The sequence below is a fragment of the Oncorhynchus kisutch genome, linkage group LG18 (assembly GCF_002021735.2).
Source record: "Oncorhynchus kisutch isolate 150728-3 linkage group LG18, Okis_V2, whole genome shotgun sequence".
Lineage (NCBI taxonomy): Eukaryota > Metazoa > Chordata > Actinopteri > Salmoniformes > Salmonidae > Oncorhynchus > Oncorhynchus kisutch.
The window spans coordinates 25,172,735-25,196,156 of record NC_034191.2 but is presented as its reverse complement, the minus strand read 5'-3'; the positions used below and the strand labels follow the sequence as shown (position 1 = coordinate 25,196,156).

Below are 23,422 nucleotides of genomic sequence, written 5' to 3'. Positions count from 1 at the left end.
CTATCGGACAGAAACTTTAGGGTCCAAGGCTGTCTTGTAATTCTGGGACTTTTTTAAGTGACATCAATTTTGCGACGTTAAAAATGAATTGAAGTTAGTGCAAATGGACAAGGCTGTTTCTCGGCATGAGAACTTTTTTAGAGCCACATAACTCACAGTGCACTACCAACTGAATACCTAGAACAGGTTTATAAAGTTTCAGAGCTCTAGGTCTGACGGTTCTTTGATGGTTCGAACGCAGGTAACTATTGCAGGCTGTAGGCTGTGTCAGTAAGCCCCACACTGTGTCACTCCACAATGACTGTGTGGGTGGGTGAGTACAGAAAATCACAGAAATCAGATAGAGCACCTGAAACCCGTCTTAATGAAATTCGCCTTAACTGGATCTGTAACTTTTTGGAAAAAAGCACATTTGTTTAGCCATCACTAAACGGACGTTGTATGATTTCTCGTCAATTACGATAGATAAATGTCTGGTTCTTTTTTTCCTTACACCGTAGGTTTATGTACTTTAATGTGAAGTGGTCAAATTAGCGCTGTATTAACGTTTTTCACCTTTAATCCTAGAAAATGGGCATTAACTCAGAGCGTTGCGGCTTCGACACCATCTTGTTTCTGGGCTAAAAGTGCATTTGGCCAAACCTGTGCTCACCAAGTTTCATCTTTGAAGTCTTTTCCATTTACAAGAAACGTCCGTGTCCGTTTGGTGATGTTTTGTCAATTTGCAATAAGCAGCCAGTCACCATCTGGTGGAATCAGCCTATTTTAATAACACCTGCGGACGTCTAGTAAGGGACCGTACATTGGCAATATGGAGATCCTCATCACCATACGGGAAATGCCACTCATGCCCCATATGCAGGTGAGCAAAACCTTGAGACTTCCTTAATATTTGTTTTTGCGCACCAGCTGTTATTGACAAATAGACACAGACCGCGCATCAGCAAGACTGAACAGATGCCTCCGGTAAGACGAGGGGTAGCAGTCTGTGTCTCGTTAAAGAAAAAATCTTTGTTTGAGGTGAGTAAACGCTGTTCTGATATCCAGAAACTGGTTTTGGTCATAAAAGATGGTGATAAAAACATTGTGTACAAAATAAGTTACAACAATGTGAAAAAACACACAAAATAGCACAATTGGTTAGGATCCTGTAAAACGGCAGCCATTTCCTCCGGCGCCATCCTCATTCATTTCAACTATTAGCCTAATCGTTTACATATCAGTAACAATATTGTACAAACCATGGCCAGCAAGAAAAAGTGACAATCGGTATTAGCAAGTCAGTACCAGTATGTGAGTAGTCAGACGGCCTCTGTGATGAGAGGTTTGGTTTGCAGAGCAGGGCTCGTCGTGCTGGACTGCTTGTTCATGTGCCAGAAGTGCTGAGCGAAGCAAGTGACGCTGCAGATGAGGGTTTTCACCTTGGAGAGCGAGAGATAATGGTCTTAGTGTAAGCCTACCTGCCTGCTGCTGGTGCACGTCCAGCCTGCTCTGTTCAGTATCGATCCTGTTAGGTGCAGAGGGGGATTGTGTATCACACTAACACCTGTGCAATAACGCCACCCCAAGATTTTACCTGGTTGACAGTCAAATGTACTTCATTATGCTGTGAAGATTGTTCAATTTAATGGTCTTGTGCATTATGATCATAGGCTGCCTATATGGCAGCGAATAAATACATGTGATCTGATGTGCAATTCAAGATATTTGTCAGGTTATTAATCGTTTGAAGCATTCATATTTAGGGTTTTGCATACAAGATGTTAATTACAGTTCCAGTGCAGTTACTAAAGCTTAAGGACAAGCATATTGTATAGTACTCATGGTGTGTTCTGTCTCCCCTCACTTCAGCTGGATGACGAAGTACAGATTGGGACCCTGGTGCCCATGGGAAGCCTTGAAGTATGCATGACACTGGAGGGAAGGGGCCTGAAAGGGGGAGGTAAGATAATAGATTACTGGAAACAGTTCTGGGATGAATCCATTCTTACTTTTCACATAGGTGTTCATAATCCTTTAGTTTAGTTCTTCATGGGTAGTATATGTTTCACATAACATTCTATTTCACTGCTATTTTTACAGGGAGATTTGGACAGACGACACCACCATTGGTCGAGTTTTTGAAAGATATTCTAAGAAGGTATCCTGAAGGTGGACAGATTCTGAAAGTAAGTACAATGTATTCATGTTGTCTGGCTTTAACTTACTGTAAGAGTCCATAGTAGCCAAACACATGGACTCATTGATGGTGATGATGAACAACCATTCCTAGTAGTATGACATCCAGGCAAAGGTGATTATAGGAAAACACATTGGTTTGGTTCCGAAAATAGGCCTGACACTCACTCTCACTGTGAAGACAATGGAAGCTCATTACCTAGCGACGTTCCACTCATTTCACACTGCCCTGGAAGATGCAATACCTCTGGGGGAAGGAAAGGCTCCTAAAGTTTGAACCTTTCCGTGAAGATGATGGTTCAGAAGCTCTGTGACTATGTAATAGTGTGATAATGCACTGATATCGACATGCACAAAACCCTGTATGCACATAACATCTTTCTTTATATCAGTATGTATCATATGTATTTACATGTACAGTATGTATGTATCTTAATGTCACAAAACAAAGCCCTGAGCTTTTATATTGTTTTAAAAGATCTCAATGTTTTTCTCTGCAGGAGCTGATACAGAATGCTGAGGATGCTGGAGCCACAGAGGTTAAGTTTTTGTACGATGAGACAGAGTATGGAGTGGAGTCACTTTGGTCACATGACATGGCTCAGTATCAAGGTAGGTTTTTATTCATTCTCACAGATTATTCAGCTGACCAGATATAGGGACATTTTTGTTTTCAGTAAGAAAAGTCGCAGAGTAGTGAGAAATGGTTTTGGTTTTTCCATAGCAGCAGCAAACATCTAAAAACTGTCATCAAGATTATGATCTTATTTGGATGATCTTATTTCTTGTTTCGGTTTTAGGAACGGCCTTGTATGTGTACAATGATGCGGTGTTCACGACTGAAGATTGGAATGGAATTCAGGAGATCGCAAGGAGCAGAAAGAGAGAGGATCCTTTGAAAGTTGGAAGATTTGGTATTGGGTTCAACTCTGTGTACCACATAACAGGTGAGGCTTTTATTGAAATATTATTTTACCTGCAAATGGGTAAGGTGATTATTCAGTATTATGTTTGATATATCCTTCAATGTGCACGTTTTTTAAGTTACCTTTAATCAATAAATAAATACATTTTGTTTGAATGTTTGTTTCAGATGTCCCCAGTATATTTAGTGGGGAACAGATTGGCATGCTGGACCCTCACCAGACGCTGTTTGGTGCCCATGAGTCTGGGCAGTGTTGGAACCTGAAGACAGATATGAAGGAGATCACAGAGCTCACCGACCAGTTTGCGCCCTTCATCGGCTTATTTGGAAACTCCGGTAAACCCATCGAGGACGGCAGTTTTTCTGGAACTATGTTCCGCTTCCCCCTCCGCATTAAGCCCTCCCAGCTGAGCGCCAACATCTACAACAAAGAGAAGGTGCTGGAGCTTTTCGAGTCTTTCAAAGCCGACGCTGACACGGTGCTTCTCTTCCTCAAGAGTGTTCAGAAGGTCTCCCTGCATGTGCGTGAGTCAGACGGTACAGAACGCATGCTTTTCCAGGTGACAGCAGGAGAGAACCCAGAAGACAAGCTAGAGCGTCCTAACTCTCTAAAGACCCTGGGACTGGCCACAGACCGCTACAGCAATGGAGTGCCCAGCAGTACTGTCACGTGCGCCACCTACCAGGTCAACATCGAGACCCAGGACGAGACAGCCAAGGAGATCCAGAGGACCACCTGGCTTGTGTGTAATGGAGTGGGGGGCCGGGGCTTGTGCAGTGACCTGGACTCCCTGGCAGATGACCTGAAGTTCATCCCCACCATCGGCATCGCCCTGCCTCTCACCCGCATCGACGAGGACAAGGGTGCCACGTCTTGTTTCTTGGGGCGAGCCTTCTGCTTCCTGCCTCTCCCCCCTGGAGAGGAGAGCCTGACGGGGCTGCCGGTCCATGTCAGTGGCTTCTTTGGCCTCACAGACAATCGCAGAAGCATCAAATGGCGGGAGGTGGACCAGTGGAGGGACCCTGCAGCGCTCTGGAACGAACTCCTCATCGTCACCATCATCCCCAGGGCCTACTTCACCCTCATCATGGAGGCCATCAAGAGGATCCAAACCAAGAAGGACCAAGACTTCCCACTCTTCCCTAGAGGTACTTACGGGGCCTGGCCAGACCTCAACCGGATCAGGCCTCGCTGGAAGCCCATACTGGAGCCTCTGTTTCATGACTTGCTACAGCAGCAGGTCGTCTACTCTCTCACTAACAGCTGGATCCAGGTGGACGAGGCTGTGTTTTCAGAGCTGGACATGGACGTGGACATTACAGAGACGGTGATCAGCTACCTCCAAAGCTCAGGGATGCAGGTGGCCAGGGTGCCTGCCGCTGTAGACGCGGTCCTGGACACATACGTAATGGGGCCTGCCTCTGTGAAGAAGGTGACCCCTCATCTGGTGCGGCAGGTGATCAGGAAGGCCAAACATAAAGGGACCTCTCAGGAGAAGCTGCTTCTGCTGGAGTTTGTCCTCAGCGACAAAGGTTACAGCGACCTCATTGGACTAGAGCTGCTGCCTTTGCAAGATGAGACATTTGCAGCGTTCTCCTCCTCTGTCAGTGATAAGGATGCAATTTACATTGCTTCGGAAGAATACCCCAGGTACAGAATTAAAGTCCTCAGACTTTCTCTATGCCTTAGCAAAACCACAAAAAAACACATTTGAATGCAAGTATTGTTGACTATCAGCAATATGCTAGATTGCAGCCTGTGAGCTAATATATAAAAGTGTGTACTCTCTCTTTGTTTTGTGTTAAGGTCTCTTTACCCTGGACTGGAGGGACGATTCATACTGGAGGGCATTAAACCATCAGTTATGAGCAGCCTGAAGGATGCAGCCAAAAGCAGAGGTAAATCCCCCACTCACATGTCTGGGGTGTGTCAGTCATGGGAGGATCCCACCTTAATCCTAATATTAGATTTGGACACCAACATTAATTCTAGGAAATAGAATTGATGAATCTAGAAGACATGCAGTCTAAACTGTAGTTCAACATACAGCAGATTAAAATTGTTACACGGTAGCTTCACTGCCTTCACTGCCTAGTTCACCCTGTGTTCTTTGAGGGATGTGTAAGGTTCGTAGCCAGGTAGTAATAACTCCTCGTCACCCCATTCCCCTGCTGCCCCCGGGGGACATTAAACCTGGTGCACTGCTGATAGATAATTTATGACTGCTGAGTGCGTGTGTGAGCTGGCAGATGGGGGTGACTCACATTCCGTTCACTGCTATCAGATCCTGGACATGCTTGCTCCCATACCCAACCAGGAGTGTGCCAAAAGGGCCTGGAGCCAGTCAGGGGGAATATGCAGATTTGTCAATTAAAGCCCTTTGCTGCACGGTCCAGAGAACACAACGTGTCCACATCCTGAGCGCCACATAACAAATAAATTCAGAATCAAACATTGTTTTCACAGTGTGTGTAATCTGGACATAATATAGCATTGAAGTTTTCTTCATGTTGAGCTAGGAGTTCTCTGTGAAACAGTAGAAAGGTCTATCCAGGGCAGAGAGGTACACTCCATCATTCTGACTGCTAGTGGTAGCTAGATTGAAGGAGTGAGGCAATAATATGTTGCTCTAACTGTATCCAGTATATTTCTGTAAATAGAAATTTGGAATATTGCCTTTCAGAAAAATACTGCAATCCTGAATCATTTTACGAGTTGACAGAATTCCAACTTTCTACTTTACTCAAAGCCTAAGTAATTTTCCTTACACCTCTCTGGCTCTCTGCTGGTCTGTCATTGCCACCTCATAGCTAGGACACAGCCTTGGGTGCTGCTACATGCATCAGAGATTGAATTATCATTACACTTCATTAAGTGGGTCACATAGAAGGTCCTCTCACACAATAGACCCTTCACACATAGCCATTGAGAACGACATCTGTATGATCCTCAGCTAGAGACACTAGAATTCCCCTACCTCGGCGATGTTATATGATCGCTGCCCTACACTGGCTGTTGCCGGCATTGACTGTCTGCCACTGTAGCCACCCATGTGTGATCTGGGGACTCATCCTCAGAATCACCCCCTTGTCCTCACAGTCTCTTGGCAGGTTGATTGTATCCTCTGCTATCAATGCAAGCTAGTATATCAAAGTCAAATCCATTACAGTTACATTTTAAAATAACATTTATACAACTATAGTGACATCATTTAATTTTGGGGAATTGGAGGATGTAGTTATCAACGTGCTAACCTAAATGTCTAAAACATGTAATTTAAATGTAATTGCAGTGCAACAATTTCTTTGGGGGTGTTCAGGTAGGTACTTTGACATGTGGTGTTGTGTCCTGTAATCATTTTTTACATTAACCCAAACCAATACATTGTTTTAATGGGCACTATACAAACTCTAATCTGTATCATACATTTAATGTGAACAGTAGCTAACATTGCCTCAACATTGATAAAGACTGAACCTTTGTGGAGGCGGGAGCGTTTGAAATATTATGTTCCCTTCCCTCCAATTTGAAAAACATCACATTTCATAGTGCCCATAATGTTTTTGTATTTGTTTAGCTGTGTGAGTTCCCAGAAAAGTGTGTCTCTCTGGCAGTGTGAATTCTAACATGTCACTGGAACGCACTTTGTCTTTGCTCATTGCAGGAATTTGCACAATCTTTGTGTATCAGTCATTTAGTTAGAACTCATTGTAGAATTTGATGGCAGTCTTGTGATGTGACATTGAGTCTATTAAATATTAGCTTGTTAGTGTGTGTTGTGCTTGCCATGCTGTGCATGGTAACTTAATATAATTGTTATGTTTTGCTGTGCTTTGGATTTTTTGAGTGTTGTAGTTAATCAAATTCTATTAACTAGAAATATTTGTAATAAAATGCTTGTTGTTTGCCTAATTGAGCCCATATGGTCTTGATGCAAATGATCATACACTGCTCAAAAAAATAAAGGGAACACTTAAACAACACGATGTAACTCCAAGTTAATCACACTTCTGTGAAATCAAACTGTCCACTTAGGAAGCAACACTGATTGACAATAAATTTCACATGCTGTTGTGCAAATGGAATAGACAACAGGTGGAAATTATAGGCAATTAGCAAGACACCCCCAATAAAGGAGTGGTTCTGCAGGTGGTGACCACAGACCACTTCTCAGTTCCTATGCTTCCTGGCTGATGTTTTGGTCACTTTTGAATGCTGGCGGCGCTTTCACTCTAGTGGTAGCATGAGATGGAGTCTACAACCCACACAAGTGGCTCAGGTAGTGCAGCTCATCCAGGATGGCACATCAATGCGAGCTGTGGCAAGAAGGTTTGCTGTGTCTGTCAGCGTAGTGTCCAGAGCATGGAGGCGCTACCAGGAGACAGGCCAGTACATCAGGAGACGTGGAGGAGGCCGTAGGAGGGCAACAACCCAGCAGCAGGACCGCTACCTCCGCCTTTGTGCAAGGAGGAGCAGGAGGAGCACTGCCAGAGCCCTGCAAAATGACCTCCAGCAGGCCACAAATGTGCATGTGTCTGCTCAAAAGGTCAGAAACAGACTCCATGAGGGTGGTATGAGGGTCCAACGTCCACAGGTGGGGGTTGTGCTTACAGCCCAACACCGTGCAGGACGTTTGGCATTTGCCAGAGAACACCAAGATTGGCAAATTCGCCACTGGCGCCCTGTGCTCTTCACAGATGAAGAGCAGGTTCACACTGAGCACATGTGACAGACGTGACAATCTGGAGACGCCGTGGAGAACATTCTGCTGCCTGCAACATCCTCCAGCATGACCGGTTTGGCGGTGGGTCAGTCATGGTGTGGGGTGGCATTTCTTTGGGGGGCCGCACAGCCCTCCATGTGCTCGCCAGAGGTAGCCTGACTGCCATTAGGTACCGAGATGAGATCCTCAGACCCCTTGTGAGACCATATGCTGGTGCAGTTGGCCCTGGGTTCCTCCTAATGCAAAACAATGCTAGACCTCATGTGGCTGGAGTGTGTCAGCAGTTCCTGCAAGAGGAAGGCATTGATGCTATGGACTGGCCCGCCCATTCCCCAGACCTGAATCCAATTGAGCACATCTGGGACATCATGTCTTGCTCCATCCACCAACGCCACGTTGCACCACAGACTGTCCAGGAGTTGGCGGATGCTTTAGTCCAGGTCTGGGAAGAGATCCCTCAGGAGACCATCCGCCACCTCATCAGGAGCATGCCCAGGCATTGTAGGGAGGTCATACAGGCACGTGGAGACCACACACACTACTGAGCCTCATTTTGATTTGTTTTAAGGACATTACATCAAAGTTGGATCAGCCTGTAGTGTGGTTTTCCACTTAAATTTTGAGTGTGACTCCAAATCCAGACCTCCATGGGTTGATAAATTTGATTTCCATTGATAATTTTTGTATGATTTTGTTGTCAGCACATTCAACTATGTAAAGAAAAAAGTATTTAATAAGAATATTTCATTCAGATCTAGGATGTGTTATTTTAGTGTTCCCTTTATTTTTTTGAGCAGTGTATATGATTCTACTTGATTTTCTAATGCCCTGTCGATCCCTACTACATTCCAGGTCCAAAATGCGAATTTATCTTGTTGATACATGTGGTGTTGATGGGAATGAACCTGGGGCTGTGCAGTAAAGCTAATAAATCACCTAGAATACCTGCAGGACAAACATTGTTAAATGAAACGTTGGGCTATATATATGAAGTTCCTATGAATTGTCATTGAGAAAGTCATCATTAAGGTTATATTAACTTGCGTTTTTGTATCTTCTACAGGAAGACCCTGCACTCAGGTACAAGTGCTAACTCCTGAACGGTCAGCTCGACTCATAAAGGAGATCCTCTCAACAGTCTGGCCTACCAGAGACTTCACAGTCCAGTGGGACCATGGGAACCGAGAGAAGAAGCATCCTACACACTCTTGGCTTAAAATGGTTTGGAAGCATCTATATATAAACTTTGCTGATGACCTTAGTACCTTTGAAGACATGCCATTGATCCCAAATGTGCCCCTTGAAGAAAGTGTGGACTCAATTGAGCTCCATCGTCTCAAAACCCCATCCCCTATTATCATTGTGGATGAGCAAGAGGCCCTAATTTCTGAAAGCCTTCTTGAAATCATGAAAAAACTTGGGGTAGTAGTGATGAAAAAGTTGGACCTGTGTTTGCAGCATCCTCTGTTGAAGAACTACATCCATCCTTCATCTCCCAGTATGCTACTGCAAATCATGGACAGGTCGTCAACCCAGAGAGTGGCAAGCCTGGTCTCATCCTTCTCTAGCAAACAGAAAGTGTCACTGAGGGACTTCCTGGCAGGACTGTCTGACATCACAGAGAAAGAGAAGCGTATCCTCCTGGAGCTGACAATATTTGAGAAAGTAGGGCCCTGTTCAGAGAAAGGCATCCCAACATATACCTCACTGAGAGGAGCCAGGGCTTTACACCATACTGCGAAGTATCCACCAGACGTCAAACTATCCATCAATGTTGTGGGCTGCAGTGATGAGGCATCCATTCGCCTCATTAAGATTCTGAACGTGGAACAGGTGAAGACCACTGACTGCTTGAAGTTGGTTGTTCAAGACATGGAGAAAGGGTTTTACTCAAAAGAGGATATCACTAAGATCATGCTATGGGCCCTTAAGCATCTGTCATTCCTAAAGAATGAAAACAAAGCTGTGATTGGATGGCTTTCGGCTCTAAAGTTCATTCATACATCTGCAGGGAAAACTGTTGCAACTACAGACCTTTTTGATCCTGAGCTGGAGATTTTACAGAATCTTTTCTACATGGAGGAAAATAATAGGTTTCCCACAAGTACATATACATCTTCTCGTGATATGCTACATTCACTGAGACAACTTGGACTGAAAAACGAAGTACAACTCAGCGAAAAAGATGTACTCCAGGTGGCACAGAAGATTGAGGAATTGCAGGGTGGCAATGAGCCAGAATGGGAACCAGTTATACAGAAAGCGAAAACACTGCTGCAAATACTGAATAGACAAACCAAGCTGGTAAAGTCTTCAGAAGCTCAGAATTCCTTGAAAAAACTGAAATGGGTGCCAGTTTGCAAGGACAGACCTGTAAATTACCCAAAGTCCCTTGCCTGGATGGGAGACACCCATAACATCTGCTCATTCTCAGAAATGTGCGATATATCCCATGCAGTGTTGGTAGGCTCTTCAGTTGCACTTGTGGAGCGCACTTCTGCCGGCATGAAGAAGGCCCTGAAGTTATCTATAGAGCCACAGATTGATCAAGTGTTACAGCATTTAAAGGCAGTGAATGACTGGCACAGATCTCAAGCATTTACCACAGAAGACTGGTATCAATTCCAACAGATCCTTATTGAGATTTATGACTTCATGCAAGCACACCTTGAAGATGCAAGAGAGGCAATGAAGTCACTGCCATTTGATTGGGTGTGGACTGGCAAGACCTTTTCATCACCTAGTCACACAGTTCTAAAACCCATTTCTGACCTTGATTTGCAACCCTACCTGTACTCTTTGCCAAAAACCATTGCAAAGTTTCACAAACTTTTCAAATTCTGTGGTTCGGTAGAAGAGGTTGTCCCAAGCCATGTGTTCGATGTGATCAAAACAGTAAGGCAAAGGTGTGATGAAGAAATTACTAAAGAGGAAAGTAAGCATGATCTCCTCCTCCTGATAAATATTCTGAGATGGCTGTATAACAGTCAAATTTCTGTGGACATTGACATGCATGTACCAATCCTTTGCTACAAGGATCCAAGCAAACTGGCCATGAAACCCATTCATGAATGCACCTACTGTGACATTAAAGTGGAGGATCTACATGACTTGCTTGATGATACATCAGAGCCCATTATCTTAGTCCATGATGATATCCCCATGAAAACAGCAGAATGGCTGAACGTGCCTTGTTTGAGTACGAGACTGATAAACCCAGAAAACCTTGGCTTTGAACAATCAGGCCAACGGGAGCCTCTGACAGTGAGAATAAAGAACATTCTAGAAGAATATCCATCTGTCGCAGATATTTTCAAAGAACTTCTTCAGAATGCTGATGATGCGAGTGCTACGGAGTGTAGCTTCCTGATAGACATGAGGAAGAATATTGACATTCGAGAGAACCTGCTTGACCCTGGCATGCTTATATGCCATGGCCCCTCCTTATGGTCATTCAACAACTCTACATTCTCTGACACTGACTTTCTGAACATAACAAGGTTAGGTGGGTCAATGAAGAGATGTGAGGCAGACAAAGTTGGCAAATTTGGCCTAGGTTTCAACTCAGTTTATCACATCACCGACATCCCCATCATAATGAGCAGAGAGTTCATGATCATGTTCGATCCAAACATCAACCACATCAGCAAGCACATTAAAGACAGGTCAAACCCGGGAATTAAGATCAACTGGAGCAAACAGCAGAAACGGCTGAGAAAGTTCCCCAATCAATTCAAACCCTTCATCAATGTCTTTAATTGCCAACTTCCTCTTGCACAAGAGTCTCCATACAAGTACGATGGAACACTGTTCAGACTCCCCTTCAGGACTGAGCAAGAGGCATCAGTGAGTGAAATCAGCAGTGTCTACTACAACACCCCAGACATCTACTCCCTTGTTGATGAGTTCAGCATATGTGGCCACCGGCTCATTCTCTTCACTCAGCATGTTGGCTCCATGGTACTGAAGTACCTGAAATATGAAGAGCCCAATCCAGCAGCAGCACAGGATGTTGTCACTATCAACAAATGTGTATGGTCATCCAAAGCTGCATATGGGCCTCTGAGCATTCTGAAATCTGCAGCAAAAGTCATGAAAAAGGTGGCAGCCACCAACAGGGTACCTGCTGACACTCCCAAATCTGGCTGTATCATACGCATTGTGGTGGAGGAGTTTCACAATGTGTTCAAGCGCATAGTTGATCTCCAGTCACCCCTTTTCAGAGGTTCAGAGGAGGATCCTTCCTCGTACTTTGAAATGGCTGCCAAAGACGGAAAAAACAGACGACTCACAGACGAAATGCCCCAAAAGGCAGTTGATCTCACAAACTGGCTCATTTGTTCATGTATGGATGTGACCGAAGCTCTAAAATTTTCACTCGGTGAGAATGGAAAACGACTTGGACTAGTGCCTTGTGGGGGTGTAGCTGTTCTGCTCTCAGAGGAGGATAATCGAAAATGGACAGTGAAGGATAACACCAACCACATCAACCCGATAGGAGAAGTGTTTTGCTATTTACCTCTCAGAATCAAAACAGGTTTGCCAGTCCACATAAATGGCTGTTTTGCTGTGACATCTAACCGCAAAGAGATCTGGAAGACAGACACCAAAGGACACTGGAACTCAGTGTTCATGAGACACGTGATTGTCCAGGCATACCTAGCAGCACTCAGTATGCTGCGTTCAATGGCAGAAAGTGGAGAACTGCTTGACTACAGCTACTATGTAGCATGGCCTGATCCAAGTGTAGTACACGATGACTTCACAGTGATCAGCCAAGGAGTCTACCAAGAGATCGCCAAAGGGGGTGACGGGGACCATGCAAAAGTTTTCTCAGATGGCAAAACCTGGGTATCAATCAAGTACGTCAGATTCCTAGATGACTCCTTGCTCTGTAGACCAGACATTGGCCCTGCTGCCTTCAAGATATTCCTAAAATACCTCAAGAAGAGCAGCTCGCAAGACCTCTGTGCTGTTGAGCTGCCTGACTGGGTCAAGGAAGGTTTTGATGATGCTGGATGCAAAGGGAAGCTGATAGAGAACACCCTGACTGAAAAGCAGTTCTTCTTAGATGTCTTTTTCCCACATATTCAAGACATCGACAAAGAACTTCGTGACCCACTAATGCATTATGTCTTGAATGGCAAACTGGATGAATTTGCATCAATTCTTAGAGAGACTCCATGCATCCCATGCTCTGGCCCCACTCATCAATTAGTCATACCATCCAGACTAATCCATCCAGAAGGAAGAGTTGCAAAACTGTACAACGCTGAAGATGGAAGATTTCCAGAAGGAACCTCAAAAGACTACATGAATCCAGTCTGCTTGGTCAAGCTAGTACAGCTGGGAATGGTCAAAGATGACCTTTCTTGGAAGGATTTGATTGAACGTGCAGAATCTGTGTTCGATCTAAATGAAAATGATCACACTGCTGCATGTCTTCGGAGCAGCATTATTCTCAGTCTCATTGATGAGAAGCTGAAAATGACAGACTCGGGAGCAAGTAAACTACTGGAGAAGCTACAGGACATAAAGTTCCTTCCATTTCTGACAAAGCCTGCAGGGTTTTCACTACCATGGCATGGGAATACTTTCCACCCGTCCACCATGTTTTCTGCCAAAGAGCTTTTTACGACTGACCACCAGGATACAGTGTGCTTGATAAAGCCTATCCTTAATGAGAACTCTCCATCTTTCAAAGGGTGCGGCACAATCACATTGGCAGTAAAAGACTCTCTCGGATTGATAAGAAAGCCAACAGTTGGACTAGTTGTCAGTCAACTTAAGGAACTTGCTAAGTCATTTGACGGAGTTACTTTGTATCAGGAAAATATCACCAATGCCTGCTACAAATACCTACATGAAGAAATGCTCCAGGATGCCAAAGCAAAGACACAGATCAATGAGGAGCTGAAAACCTTCTGCTCCATTCTGGTGGAGAACACTTATGTTGAGCCCTCCAAAGTTGCATTCTACCAGAACTTTGATGCAGCACCATATCTCTACCAGCTTCCCAACAAGTACAGAAACAGTTGCCGTGAGCTCTTTGAGAATGTTGGGGTTCAGTCAAGCTTCACAGTTGAGAACTTTTCAGCAGTCCTTGAATTAGTGAAAAAGGAGTGTGGGAGAAGGGCCCTCTCTGAGGATTACTTTCAGCTCTCTCGCAGAATCATTAGTGAAGGAATATGGGGCTTAATCAGAGACAAAAACCAAGAATTCTGCCAAGCTACCTACGGGGAAATTCTCCTTCCTGACATCCATCTTACACTGCAGCCATCAAAGTCCCTGTGTTACAATGACTGTCCTTGGATCAAAGTCAGAGACACAACTGTGAAATATTGCCATGTAGATATTCCAAGGGAGGTTGCTGTGAAATTAGGAGCAGTTCCCAAACGTCACAAAGCCCTGGAAAGGTATGCCTCAAATATCTGCTTCACTACACTTGGAAGTGAGTTTGGACAAAAAGAGAAACTCACAAGTAGAATTAAAAGTATCCTCAACGCTTACCCATCAGAGAAGGAAATGCTAAAGGAGCTCCTGCAGAATGCAGATGATGCTAAAGCCACTGAAATCTACTTTATTTTTGATCCAAGAATCCACCCCACAGACAGAATATTTGATGATAAATGGTTGCCAATGCAAGGCCCATCACTTTGTGTCTACAACAATCAGCCTTTCACTGAGGATGATGTCAGAGGAATCCAGAACCTAGGAAGAGGAACAAAAGAAGCAAATCCTGGTAAAACTGGACAATATGGCATAGGATTCAACTCTGTGTATCACATCACAGACTGCCCGTCTTTCATTTCAAACAATGACATTCTTTGCATCTTCGATCCACATGCACGATTTGCACCCGGGGCGACATCTGTTAGTCCTGGCAGAATGTTTAGGGACTTGGACTCTGACTTTAGATCTCAATTTTCTGATGTGCTAAATCTTTACCTGGGATCTCATTTCAGGCTAGAGCGATGCACAATGTTCAGATTCCCCATACGCTCAACAGAAATGGCCAAAATATCAGAGATCAGCTCTGTTCCTGCATCAGACAGAATGGTGCAAAACCTTCTGGATAAACTAAAAACCGATGGGGCAGAACTCCTCATGTTCCTCAACCACATGGAGAAAATTTCCATCTGTGAAATAGAGAAAGCTACAGGTGACCTAAAGGTGCTATACTCTGTGACTGCTAAAATCACAGATGGTGACCGTCTAAAACGCAAGCAGTTTCATGCCTCAGTGGTGGATAGTGTGACAAAAAAGAAGCAGCTCACTCAAATCCCAGTCCAGCAGATAACCTACTCAATGGATATAGAGGACTCCGATGGCAATCTAACAACTTGGATGGTCTGCAATCGATCTGGCTTCTCCTGCATAGAGAAAGTCTCAAAGAGTGTGATTTCAGCCCACAAAAATGAAGACATTACTCTCTTTCCACGTGGAGGGGTGGCTGCATGTGTAAGCCACAACTACAAGAAGCCCCACAGAGCATTCTGCTTTCTGCCCCTTTCCTTGGAGACTGGCTTGCCCTTTCATGTTAATGGGCATTTTGCCTTAGATTCTGCCAGGAGAAACCTATGGAGAGATGACAATGGAGTAGGAGTGAGGAGTGACTGGAACAACAACTTGATGACATCTTTGATAGCTCCTGCCTATGTGGAGCTTTTGATTCAGCTGAAAAGACGATACTTCCCGGGACCTGATCCCACCATGACTGTGTTACAGGGAACACCAATTCACATTGTCAAAGACACTTTGAGGAAATTCCTGTACTTCTTCCCAGTCAACAGACTTGACATCCAGCCAGATTGGTACTGTCTTGTCAAAGCAGTGTACACCTGCATTCATGCTGACCTGAAACGTCTCCTTCCTGTCGTTAGGGCTCCCCACATTGACAACACAGACATGCACTCTGCCGTATACATCTCCTGGGTGAACACATCCTCTGCCAACAAAGGTCGTGCATTCTTTGACAATCTGCTGCAAGATGAACTTCAACATCTGAAAAACTCAGAATACAACATCTCCTCACGCAAGTCTGTTGCAGAAAATGTCTTCCGACTCAAGGCCCTGCTTTCGGATGTGGGGTTCAACTTGGTCCACAGTTGTGACGAAACAGCCAGTCTTTACATCTGTTTAGATGATGCAGGCATTCCCGTGAGCTATGTTACCCCAGAGGATGTACGAAACTTTCTCCTCACATTCTCGTCCCCAGACACATCTTGCCAAGTTGGGAAACTTCCCTGTCGACTCCAGCAGTCAAATTACAAGCTCTTCCACAGCCTGAAGCTTCTGGTTGACTACTGCTTCAAAGACGTAGAGGAGGATGGAATCAGCATAGAGGGGCTACCACTGATGATGACAATGGACAACATACTCCAGGTGTTTGATTCCAAGAAACCAAAGTTTCTGTCAACACACCATGAACTGGTCTCATCAAGGAAAGAGCTGTTCATGAACACACTATACATGAAGTACAACAACATCCTGATGAATTTAGGTGTTGCAAAGGTCTTCGACATCAGCAGTTTCGGGGAACTTTTGAGTTCTGTTCTACCGCGTGAATACAGAACAAGGATCCTTGTGAAGTGGAGAGACAGCTATGCCAGTGAGTCTTGGCTGAAAGGTGCGTGGCACTTCATCAGTGAGAACATTGCAGTCAAGGAAGAACAGGCAGGCATCAAACCCAATTTTGAGACTGTACTCGACCAACTGAAAGACTGGGCTTTGCTGCCAGGAATAAAATTCATGGTTTCAAGCAACAAGTTGGTTGTCCCTGATCACGATGTGTTACTACCCCTGAGTTTGATAAGCGCAGCTATCTTTCCAAATGGGCAAAATGACAAAATATTTCACATCCTAATGAAAGGGGGATGCATTCAGCTTGCCATCAACAAAATATGCTTCAAAGAGAATCCTGTCCTGCCTTTTTTGGCACAGCATACAGCAAACATAGACAATCCTTCCAGCATCCTGAAAGCACTGGAGTACATGATTCAGACGGCAGCTTTCAAAACAGGAAGTTTAACTGACAAAGAGTTTGAGGCTCTTCTGTTGTACTTCAACTGCAATTTGATCAATCTCACCCAAGGGGACGCTCAAACTCTGAAACTGCTCCCATGCTTTAAAGCAGTCAGTGGCAGATACATCAGCATTGCAAACTTTGGGTCATGCTATGTTCTGACAAAAAGCATTCCCTCTGCAGATATGGAAAAATGGGCTCACACAACATCCTTCGCCTTTCTCGCAGACAATCCACAGTTGAAGGAACTGTACAGTTTCCTTGGATGTTGCCCAATTGATGATCTGGAAGTCTACCTGAGGCATCTCCTACCAAAGTTTGACAACCTGTCATACGATGCCAGAATTGAGCACCTTGTCTATCTGAAGGAGAGACTTATGGCAATGGAGGAGTCATGTGGGATGAAGGATCATCTGTATGAGAAACTAGAAGGTCTGTCATTCATCTATGACTACACAAACAGACTCAAGTCTACCAAAATGTTCTATGATCAAACAGTGAAGGTGTTCGAAGTGATGCTCCCTCCAAAAACATTCATACCCAATGACTTTTTCAAGAAGGTTGAGCAAGTGTCAAAGCCAAAAAATGGGACAGCATTTCTCACCTCATGGATCACATTCCTAAGGAATATAGGCCTCAAACACATTGTCTCTCAGCAGCAAATTCTCCAGTATGCAAAAGAAGTCAGCATCAAAGCTCAGACAGAGAACTGGTCCAAAGAAAAAGCCCAAATGATTGTTGATGTTCTCCTTAACCACATATTCAATGAGAGGACAGACCTATTGGTTGGCGCTTTCCTCAAAGAGCTGTCAATGATAGCATTCCTTTGTCCTGAGCGTGCACCCACTGAGCTGATCCGGCTCCATGCTCAATTCCAAGAGATGAATGGCACTCTCCCTCTGATACGTTTCAGTGGGTCTCAAGTCAATCCAAAATTCAAGCAAACTGATATCATTCAATTACTATGGACATCATGTCCCATTCTCCCAGAGAAGGCCACACCAGTAGCCATTAAAGACCAGGAGGGAAGCACGCTGACTGGCCAAGAACAACTGAACTTAGTGCTGACCATGTTAAGTGTCAACTTGGAACCCCCCTTGGACAAAGTGATAAGCAACTGCAAAAATATCTGCAACATATCCAATCCTGATGATGATATGGTGAAAACAAGAAACAAAGTCTTGAGATCCACCTACGAAATTCTCAATGCAGATAAAAGAGAGTTTCGCTTCCAGCTACGAGGGGTGAGTTTCATCATGGTTGAGGAGGGCTGGAAACTTCTAAAGCCAGAGGAGGTTGTCATCAACTTGGACAATGAATCGGACTTCAAGCCGTACCTATACAAACTACCACTAGAGCTTGGCATCTTTCATCAGCTGTTTAAGCTTTTGGGCACAGAGGATGTTGTATCAACAAAACAATACGTTGAAGTGCTGTGCCGCATTCACAGAAATTCAGAGGGTAAGCAGCTCGATCCGAATGAAATGAGAACTGTGAAAAGGGCTGTCTCAGGGCTATTCAAAAGCCTACAGAATGAGCCAGTTCAGATACGCAAAGACCTTGAGAGCCTCAGAGATTTGATATTTTACCTGCCAAGTCACGATGGTAGATTAGCCAAATCCAACAGTTTAGTGTTTGACGATGCCCCACACTACAAGAGCAGAATTCAGGGTAATGTAGGCGTTCAGATGCTTGTGGACATGAGTCAGTGTTATCTTGGCAAGGACCATTCCTTCCACACAAAGCTGATCATGCTGCTCCCACAGAAGCTAAGGCCAAGACTCCTGAGTAGTATCCTTGAGGAGCAGCTGGATGAGGACTCTCCAAAAATGTGCCAGTTTGGAGCTCTCTGTTCCCTTCAGGGTCGCCTTCAGCTTCTACTGTCATCAGAACAGTTCATCACAGGACTGATACGAATAATGAAGCATGAAAATGACAATGCATTCCTTGTGAATGAGGAAAAAGCCATACGATTGTGCAAAGCACTTTGTGAGGGTTTGAAGGTGTCTTGTTTTGAGAAACTCCAGACAACACTAAGAGTCAAAGGTTGCAACCCTATCCCACACAGCCGGAGTGAAACACTTGCCTTCCTGAAAAGGTATGGTACAGCTGTTATTCATCTGTACATCCAACACTCAGACAGCAAAGACATTAATTTTCTCTTAGCGCTGGCGATGACACTTAAATCTGCAACAGACAACTTGATATCTGACACCTCCTATCTAATTGCTATGTTGGGCTGTAACGACATCTACAGAATCACAGAGAAGCTGGACAACCTTGGCGTCAAGTATGACTCCACAGAGCCCTCAAAACTCGAGCTTCCTCTCCCTGGGACACCCATACCAGCTGAGATACACCATATACTCCTCATGGATCCAATGAATGTGTTTTACCCAGGAGAATATGTGGGTTACCTTGTGGACTCTGAAGGAGGGGATGTCTATGGCGGATATCAGCCCACGTACACGTATGCCATCATTGTTCAAGAAGTGGAGAAAGAAGAAGAGGACAACCCAAGCTTCCTTGGGAAATGCTTCCAAATTGACATTGGATATTCGGAGTACAAAATAGTCAGTTCTCTTGATCTATACAAATTCTCTAGACAAGAGGAAAGTGCTCATATCCGAGACAGCAGCGCCCCATCGACTCCAACAACCCCCCCAGAATGTCGCTCTCCTGGTCCTGGTCCACGATTGGTGCCTCCCCTTTTCACTAGAAAGGAAAATCACAAAGTCCCTCCCACAAAACAATCTCCCAAAAAGATAAGACTTAGTGCATTGCCAGAAATCCTAAAAGATGTGACCTTAGTTATTGAGCAAGCTTGGAAGCTCGCTGAAACGGAAAGGAAGAAGATAATTCGCCGGTTGTATCTCAAGTGGCATCCGGACAAGAATTCAGAGAATCTAGACGTGGCTACAGAGGTCTTCAAGCACTTACAGAATGAAATCAACAGGATGGAGAAGCAGACTCTGACAGATCAGCAGAACACCGACAGAGCATCCAGGAGAACTTTCTCAACATCTTCCACCCGCTTCCAGTCAGAGAAGTTTTCATTTCAAAGATTTTACTCATCGTGGAACCAAGAGGCAACAAGCCATAGGTCTGAGAAACAGCAGTTCCGGGAACAGTTCACTACTTATGCAGGTTCGTCACATTCTAATCGCTTCTTTGTGCCCCCGACCTTCAAGTCTGTTGGCAATCCTGTGGAAGCCCGCAGGTGGCTCAGGCAAGCAAGAGCCAATTTTTCTTCTGCACGGAATGACCTTCACAAAAATGCCAATGAGTGGGTGTGTTTCAAATGCTACCTGGCTACAAAACTAGCCTTGATAGCTGCTGACTATTCTGTTAGAGGAAAGTCAGACAAGGATGTGAAACCCACATCACTGGCACAGAAAGTGGAAGAGTACAACCCACAGCTAGCAGGACTTGCGAAAGATGTCAACATCTTGGAGGGGTATGGTGTGGACAGCCTAAGAACTCGCTATCCTGACCTCTTACCCTTTCCTCAGATCCCCAATGACAGATTCACGTCTGAGGTGGCAATGAGGGTGATGGAATGTACAGCACGGATCATCATCAAACTTGAAACTTTTGTGCAGCAAAAAATCTAATTCTGCCATGGTATTGGAACATATCAGATATGTTAAATAAAAAAAATATGCATAGATCCTCTGAACAATAGAAGATTATAGTGGCTGTGTGCAATAGTAATATGTATATTATTGTTTTGAGGCTAAATGAAGTATCCAGCTGGCAGCTTAGATATGCAGTAAGCCAATTGGTTCTGTGGCCAATGCAGAATGTATACATGAATGGCTCTTCATATCCTAACACCAAGCTGTCTGAAAGTAATTTGACGTGGATGTACCATTTTACAAAGACACAAATTATCTTTAGCTGCAATGCTGTACATACAATTGCCCCAGCAATACTTTTTTAATCAAAGTCCCATGTTGAATATATTTGCTGTCAGATAATTGAGTACAACTATGCTGCTTTTTTACTTGACCTTTTATACAAGTATATTTTTCCTGCCATAGACAACCATTTGTCTGTGCTTTCTTTGTTACCATCTAAAGAGTCAAATTGATTGATTTTAGCCAATTCTCTCATGTTGTCACTGTTGTCATGCAATGTGTTCTATTTGCAACATCTGAAAATTAACTAACAAAATTACAATAATATTTGTACTTTTAAAACAGAATTAATTTATATTTTGATGGTTGGTTGGTTAATATTTATTTTTAATAAGTTGTAAATGTTCTGTATCATAGCCTTTTCTTGTAAATGGCCAAAGCACTTTCTGAAAACTCCTCCGGTACTTGCACTTGTAGAGTGTTTGTGACACCGCAGCAGATTGGGAGAAATAGACTGAATGGAAAATGATTAATGTTACAGTACATCTAGGTTTCATATGTCTATACTTTAGATTATGATTTATCATCATTTAATGTCTCTCCACTGGACACTTTGTCCATTTATCAGACTTTGAATGGCGTCTTTTAGGAGCACAATTGTACACTACATCTACTGTAATTATCTGTATACTGATGAGTATGTATGATTTTTTTTTTTACCTTTATTTATTTAACCAGGCAAGTCAGTTAAAAACAAATTCTTATTTTCAACGATGGCCTAGGAACAGTGGGTTAACTGCCTGTTCAGGGGCAGAATGACAGATTTGTACCTTGTCAGCTCGGGGTTTTGCAACCTTTCGGTTACTAGTCCAACGCTCTAACCACTAGGCTACCCTGCCGCCCCATGATATATCAGGTAGTTTTTGGAGGACTCGTGATAAATAAGTAGTTAACTGTAATGAAGAACCATGGTGTTCAATGGATAGATAATGTAACGCTTATATTTTGCCAAAGTTGAATCAAGCTTTGTTTCATTTGGTTGTCTGATCTGTTCATATTAGAGGAATATTGCAGGTGGCATCCTTGTGTGGTGCTTGTTTTTGTCAATTTTCTTTACTCTTTTCGTGTTTTAATATTCATTCATGATTTTTGGGACTATAAATACACTGGCAGCATATTGTTGATACACTATACATACAAAAGTATGTGGACACCCCTTCAAATGAGTAGATTTGCCTATTTCAGCCACACCCGTTGTTGACAGGTGTATAAAATCGAGCACACAGCCATGCAATTTCCATCGTTGAACATTGGCAGTAGAATGGCCTTACTGAAGAGCTCATTGACTTTCAACATGGCACCGTCATAGGATGCCACCTTTCCAACAAGTCAGTTCATAAAATTTCTGCCCTGCTAGAGCTGCCCTGGTCAACTGTAAGTGCTGTTGTTGTGAAGTGGACACATCTAGGAGCAACAACAGCTCAGCGGTGAAGTGGTAGGCAAACAAAAAGCTCACAGAATGGGACCGCCAGGTGCTGAATAGTGTAACACTCACTGTGAAGTTCCAAACTGCCTCTGGAAGCAATGTCAGCACAATAACTGCTAGTCGAAAGCTTCATGAAAGGGGTTTCCATGGCTGAGCAGTCGCACCCAAGCCTAAGATCACCATGTGCAATGCCAAGCGTCGGCTGGAGGGGTGTAAATCCACCGCCATTGGACTCTAGAGCGGTGGAAACACGTTCTCTGTAGTGATGAATCATGCTTTCACCATCTAACAGTCAGACTGACTAATCTGTGTTTGGGGGATGCCAGGAGAACGCTACCTGCCTGAATGCATAGTGCCACCTGTAAAGTTTGGTGGAGGAGGAATAATGGTTCCCTTAGTTCCATTGAAGGGAAATCTTAACGCTACAGCATACAATGACATTCTAGACGGTTTTGTGCTTCCAATTTTGTGGCAACAGTTTGAGAAAGGCCCTTTCCTGTTTCAGCATGACAATACCCCGGTGCACAAAGCAAGGTCCGTACAGAAATGGTTTGTCGAGATTGGTGTGGAAGACCTTGACTGGTTTGCACAGAGCCCTGACCTCAACCCCATCGACCACCATTGAGATGAATTGGTACACTGACTGCGAGCCAGGCCTAATCGCCCAACTTCAGTGCCCGACCTCTCTAATCATCTTGTGGCTGAATGGAAGCAATTCCCCGTAGCAATGTTTCAACATCTAGTGGAAATCCTTCCCAGAAGAGTGGAGGCTGTTATAGCAGCAAAGGGGGCACCAACTCCATATTAATGCCCATGATTTTGGAATGAGATGTTTGACGAGCAGGTGTCCACATACTGTTGCTCATGTTTTTAATTTGATATCTGTTTGTCTTATTACACCTCTAATAATCCTGAGGTGTGCAGCCAAGGGAATTCTTTTAATAGATTTTTGACAAACTTTACTAGGGGAAAATGTATATCTTGATGTATGCAGTGCCATAGTTAATAAATTCCCCCAAATAAATTGACTCAACCTTTCTTCTATATAATGCATAACCAGTAAAATACACTTAATGGTAACCGTAAAAGTGAGAATATATTAAAGAATTAAAGGTACAGTTGCTGGCACATTTATTTATTTATATATATATATATGTTATATATTTTGTTTTATTTGAACTGTAATGGCGTAACTAAAGGATTTGTTATAACAGCTACAGGAAT

General features: G+C 43.9%; 1 protein-coding gene across 1 annotated transcript in view; it reads left to right on the top strand.

Moving 5' to 3' along the window:
* LOC109909449 (sacsin) overlaps window positions 1-23,222 on the top strand; it is a 32,270-nt gene extending 9,048 nt beyond the window's left edge. Inside the window, exons 4-10 of the mRNA XM_020508486.2 lie at window positions 1,852-1,942; window positions 2,083-2,168; window positions 2,679-2,790; window positions 2,979-3,125; window positions 3,272-4,754; window positions 4,911-5,002; window positions 8,891-23,222. Coding sequence (XP_020364075.2) covers window positions 1,852-1,942; window positions 2,083-2,168; window positions 2,679-2,790; window positions 2,979-3,125; window positions 3,272-4,754; window positions 4,911-5,002; window positions 8,891-20,466 — 13,587 coding nt within the window. The 3' untranslated portion in view covers window positions 20,467-23,222. The remainder of the gene's footprint in view (window positions 1-1,851; window positions 1,943-2,082; window positions 2,169-2,678; window positions 2,791-2,978; window positions 3,126-3,271; window positions 4,755-4,910; window positions 5,003-8,890) is intronic.
* Window positions 23,223-23,422: the final 200 nt, after the last annotated feature.